The 6036-nt window shown below is 37.6% G+C and overlaps 1 protein-coding gene across 1 annotated transcript; it reads right to left on the minus strand.

The window, feature by feature from the left end:
* Positions 1–2689: 2689 nt before the first annotated feature.
* On the minus strand, positions 2690–5798 carry LOC133786093 (uncharacterized). Its single transcript, XM_062225307.1, has 3 exons — positions 5561–5798; positions 4677–4759; positions 2690–3061 (listed from the first exon to the last, which is right to left on the minus strand). The coding sequence occupies exons 1-3, from the start codon at positions 5796–5798 to the stop codon at positions 2690–2692; spliced, it is 693 nt and encodes a 230-aa protein (XP_062081291.1).
* Between the last annotated feature and the right edge of the window lie 238 nt (positions 5799–6036).

Genomic DNA, 6036 nt, shown 5'->3' on the forward strand with positions numbered 1-6036 from the left:
TGTCACTAATTTATATTTAGTTATAACCATAATTTGACTGTGACCAATAATTGATTTTTAGTCACAACTATACCTTTAATTGTGACTAAAATATCCAAAAATAAAATAAAAAAGTATTTATAAATTATTAATTAAAACAGTAATCACAGAACACGCATCTTCTCCTCTCCTTCTCGCTGTCTCTCTCTCTTCTTCGCTCTCTCTCACCTCCATGTTCGATCTTACTGTGTCTTTCGCAAGGATTACGAACAAGGACCGAAGTTGTTTCTAAGATCATCTTCACTTGGCCTATTTCAGCTACTTCTAAAGGTTTGTTTTCTCTTATAAACTAATTTTTTGTCTCACCTTCAATATATTTTTGTTTAGGGGTTCAAATTAGGGTTCGTAATTTGATTTTCCAACTCTTAATTGTCAAGAGTTTACAAATCTAGTTCCCCTTGATCTGCAAGACAGACCTTCCATCTAGTTCTGCATGACTTAGGAACCTAAACTTTCACTATTTCTCAGTTCTCTCCTTACATCCTCTATGGCAATTGCTGTTACTATTCTCTTTAAGACAAACCTGTACCCAAAGAACAACAGCCATTTTTGAAGAACTTGTTTTGGAATAACCTTTGATTTTGGAATAATCTTGACAGCCACATCTTGGAATAACCTCTGTTCTTGTATGTGATGTTTAACAATTCACTGATATATGTTTTTGTGTTTGTATCTCTGTTTTTGTGACACATGGATCAAACCTTTTGGGGTGAAAATTGTTTTGTACAAGATAGAAAATATACTAAGTGTGGAAGTGCATTTTTTCTAAAACAAATGCTAAGTATAAAGGAGCTCCACGGAAGTCTCATCTATCTACATGCTTAGAAAAGCTATCCATAAATTCAACAAACTTTCTCTATTTTTTCTATGAAGAAATATTCATATATATATATATATATAGTAGAAAAAATATATGTATATATATTCAGAAGTTTATATATTGTTCAAATACCCAACACCAAGGCTTGAGGATGATCAAACACAGTGCAAAAATCAAAACAACACAAGCAATTTTTTCCTAGTTCAGCTCCATGCATCGTACCTACATCCAACTAGAGCTCATCCACACAAGAGTCCCTTAATCCACTATAAACCAATAAGAACAATACAAACCCAGCCAAAGCAATTTGTCTTTGGCAACTCTCAATCTCTAAACAAACCCCTTTGTGAAAATGTAACTCTCAAAGCAAGATACCAATATAGAGAAAATCTCTCTCTTACTTCTCTCTGTTTATGTCTCTAAGAAATACAAGTCACACAAATTAGTTTTTAGAAACAAGTCAGACCTATATATATTAAAGGCTGAGACTTATAGACATATACCTAAAACAATGGATTTAAAGAGCATAAAATGACAACATATGGTATTTGTTGCAAATATCATAGTTATGTATTACTATGAGAATTACTTACTACAAATTCCAAATATACATATATTTATTTGTATATACTCTAGCATAATATATACAAATGGTTACTGAGGTATTTTGTTGAACCAGATAGCAAGAAGGAAGCCATCTTTTTGGATTTGTTGGAAGCCAAAAGCAAAATCTCCAGATGGAGATTGCCATGTCTCATTTTTGGTAAGTTGCGCAGTGAGTGATGAACCCAAAAATATGTTCCTTTGAGTTTGATCAACACTAATAGTGCTGCTGATAGAGGAGAGTAGCATCAATATAAATAAGCTAAGATATATTGTATGTGAAGTAGTACTCATTTTTGTGTTCTAATGCAATGGAAGTATAAGAAAAACTACACATCTACCTGCATATATATATTATATTTGTGTTGGTAATTCCATACTTAATAACGGTGACTACTTAATTTCAAAATCTCAGAAGAAGAAAAGTCTATTAATATGGCTTTGATTTTTGGTGCCCTGTTTTTCTATGTTAATAAATGTCCATGTGGACTTTGAACACATTTGCTTTGGTGGACTGGGTCTTGGAATGGAAGAGTATATCATTCCAAATATACATATATTGCTTTGGTGCAGAATCATACTCTGGCAGCCTGGGTGTTTATGATCTCTTGTTTTATGAATAAACTGTAGTTGTATTGTGACTCTTAAGAACGCCAGAAATTAGTTTTTTATAGGACTTAATATTGAGGGATTTTCAGGTGTTAAGTGAGGCTGAAAAGTTAAAGACTTGGTTGGATGAAAAGGAAGCTGAGCAAATGAAGTAAGTTATTCTTAATGTATTTTATATGTTGTAATGAGCAATTGAAACACAGATAAAAAAAAGTATCAAAGATGGATAAAAGACCAAAAAAGTTTCTAAAGAAACAACAAATAATTTGAAGATAAGGGTATAAAAGAAAAAGAAGAATGCAAACCTTTCATATCAATCACCAAAGCCAAAAGCAAAATTCAACATCAAGTATATGTAAGCATGGTTTAATAGTTGAAGATTCTTCATTGGGTCCCAAACTTGCAATTAAGTTTATTGTTTTTGACTCTTATGACTAAATTCACAACTAGCTGAGCCTGAGTCAAGACAACGGTCACCTCCAACCAAACATTCACATACAAACAAATTCATTGATCAAAATCATACATGAACCAAATTCAACAAACCCAAGTCCAAAGAAGGTACCAAATCAATAACTATCAATTTGATTCACTCTTTTTATAAGTCTTTCACAATTTTCAAATAAGATCATGAGACAGACAGACAAAGTTTGCTTGAATATTTTCAACAGAGGCACTTGCAAACTGATCAATGCGCATTTCTTGACTTTGCAAAATATATTGAACCTCTGAAAGAGTAAGAGGCTCAGTGCGGGAGGTGAGATTAACCACAACAGCTTCATACTTAGCACCTAATCCTCCAAGAATGTATTGCACAAGATCATCATCTGAAATAGGTCTTCCTGTAGCAGCAAGAGTATCGGCATAGTTCTTCATCTTGAGAACGTATTCATCAACAGATGAGGAGCCTTTCTTTGTGGATTGAAGTAGAGCTCGGATCTGGAGAAGACTGGCCTTGGAATTCGTGGAAAACAAATTTGCAAAAACAATCTAGATCTCGACAGAAGTGTGACAATGAATCACATATACAAGCATCAGATCAGAAATGGAGTTCAGCATCCAGTGAACAAGAAATTGATCAAAGCGAATCCACGTAAGATACTCTGTGTAACGTCCTGGTTACCCCAGAATAGTTACGGTGAACGATGGGCCGGAAATTTGACTCGCTACCCGAGTCCTTTGGTCAAAAACGTGCTCTAAGTGTAATTAACAGGTTAAGGTATAAAACCCATAAAAAGGGAAACATATATTTTCATTACAACTGCTTTGCAGAGCAAAATAAAACGTTTACAAGTTGTTCTCAGTACAAAATGGTCACTACTGTTTCAAATTTACAATCCCGCCGACCTAAGCGGCAAAAATAGGGTAAACCCCTTAGTTCCTCTGAGAACTCCTTGGCCGTGGTGGTCAAGCGGCTGCATATGTACACATCACCACATCAGCTCTCCACTCAAGGCTAGGTGAGCTTTTCTTTTCCTTTACCTGCACCACATAGCACCCATGAGCCAAAGCCCAGCAAGAAAACATAATACTATTATCATTATAATCACACTGAGCATAAAGATTTCACACAAATGAGTGAACATCACATGAGGTCCTGATAAACCATACTAAGTGACTGACAAGCAAGTCACTGAAACAAATGGAAGAGTGGCTGCTAGATAAGCCACTAGCCTTCAACAGGTTCTGGTAAACCATACTGAGTGACTGACAAGCATGTCACTATTTCAAGTGGGAGAGTGGCTGCTAGGTAAGCCACTAGCCTCCAAGCACTTATTTCATTCATCGACCCTTGGGGTCAGCCTGACATTAATTCTCTTTGAGTCATTCAATGCAGATAGTCGATTAGATCTAATCTTCGTTGGCTTGCGTTAACATGCTAAGGCTGTCCTGACTAATGAGTCAGCTCAATGTGACCAGTGCCCAGTACCACTGCCGAACCTGACTAATAAGTCACAACTTCACAGTTGATACTAGCACCTTTACCAAATCTGACTAATGAGTCAGTACCATGCACAAGTGAGCAACATATGCTAAGTATTCCACAATCAATTCATGTCCATATTTATACAACCAACATGCCTCATGAATATCCATGCATGTCACATTAGGGTGCAGTTTTCTTACCTCTGGTTCGAGCTAGAATGAATAAAAGAACAACCCTGAGAACGATCAACCTTTTGGGTCCTTTAGCGGTTACCTGGTCATAACCAATTATGGGATTCCATCAATAAAATAAATAATAAAATGTTCCCAAACCAAATCCTAACCTCCGGGACATCAAACACTACTCAACCGGATAGTAGGTTCAACCCCGAGGCCTCAGGCTTGAATCCCCGACCCAAAAAGCCATTTCTGGCCAAAAAGCCACTAAGGGCTGCGACCCTCCTTGGCCATGCCGCGGCCCGCCCCTCAAACAGAGGTGCCCAAACTCAGGATCCCCCAAGGGCCGCGGCTCCCCCTGGCCATGCCGCGACGCAACCTCCAGTTCAGCCAAACCCCTGTTTTTCTTCCCTTGCGTTTTCTCTTGGAACCAACCCTTCAAACCCAGTTTAAATACCACCCAAACCTCCAATAAAATCCCTAAACTTGTTCTATATCACACCTTTAGCAAAATCCAAGACAAACCCCAATTAAAACTTCCATCAATTCCAACAATCCTCCATAAACACAAGCTGAAATCTAACACTAAAATAGGGTATAACCAGAAAGTACTAACTAAAACTCACCTTACACCCAAGTTTGAACCTCCTTCAATGGTTGAACTAAGTCCACCAACTCAGCCCTTGGATTTCCTAGCTTGAAACCCCACTTAGAGCTCAAAAACTTCAAAGGAAGAATGAAGGGAAATGATGTACGGGTTGGAGAAGAAAACTCTGTTTTTGCTCTATACTTTCTACAGCCATCCAAAGACATATAAATCCAAACCCAAATGACCAAAATACCCCTAGGTCTTTTAAAGCTTCTAAAACCACTTCAAGGGTAAAATTGGCACTTTCCACTAATCCCGTTAATCATAATTAACGCTTCCCAATTCCCATTAATCTCAATATTCTCAAACTCCAATAATTCACATCCCGTTACCCTTTAATGCCCGGTAACACTCTAATCATTAAAAGCACCCCGAGACTCACCCCGAGGCCCGAGCTTAAGCCTGTTATGACCAAACCGATATTTAACATACCATGATCGTCTCATGTCGAATGGCTTGAACAAACCCACATCATAATGTGGTCTCAAGATATATCACCAACATGCGTACAAATAAACAATTTACCCTCAACAAGCCAAATTACCATCACACCCCTGTAATTAGAAATATGGACTCACATGCATGCATTTCACATCATATTATAATATAATCAACATATACATGCATTTTATCAATTAATAACACAATTAAGCAAGTATGGCCCTCCCGGTCTACTATTCACGCCGTTAAACACGACGGAGAATTCGGGGCATTACACTCTGGATTAGGAACATTACCTGCAAGATTAGCAGGTGGTGTAGGAATTGTTCCAAGCACATAGCCTTCAAGATTATAGGCACAAACAGCAAACAAAACTAGAGATCTCCAATAGGTGTAATTAGTCCGATCAAGACGAAGATTGAGCAGAATAAGATTGTTGTTAGGAAGAGCAGCATGTGTGACTGCAGGAGGAGGATCAACCGGAGCTTCGATGTGAGCGGAGGGAGATGACGCACTTCCAGAATTGGACGCCATGGCGCTGATACCATATAGAAATGTAATGAAAATGAAAAATAGAGGAAATGAACAGAGAAGCTCAGAGCTCAAGAATGAGTCTGGCCTTGGCTATATATTATGTGAATCAAGATACAAGACTTTGGCTGTTGTAAAACAACAGCTCAGTAGCCAAACGAATTCTGTTACAAGATGGTTAATTTGTTACAAAACTAACTTCACGTGACATCGTGTGTAGCATCAGTAGGCTCACTGAACT

The sequence above is a fragment of the Humulus lupulus genome, chromosome 6 (assembly GCF_963169125.1).
Source record: "Humulus lupulus chromosome 6, drHumLupu1.1, whole genome shotgun sequence".
Classification (NCBI taxonomy): Eukaryota; Viridiplantae; Streptophyta; class Magnoliopsida; order Rosales; family Cannabaceae; genus Humulus; species Humulus lupulus.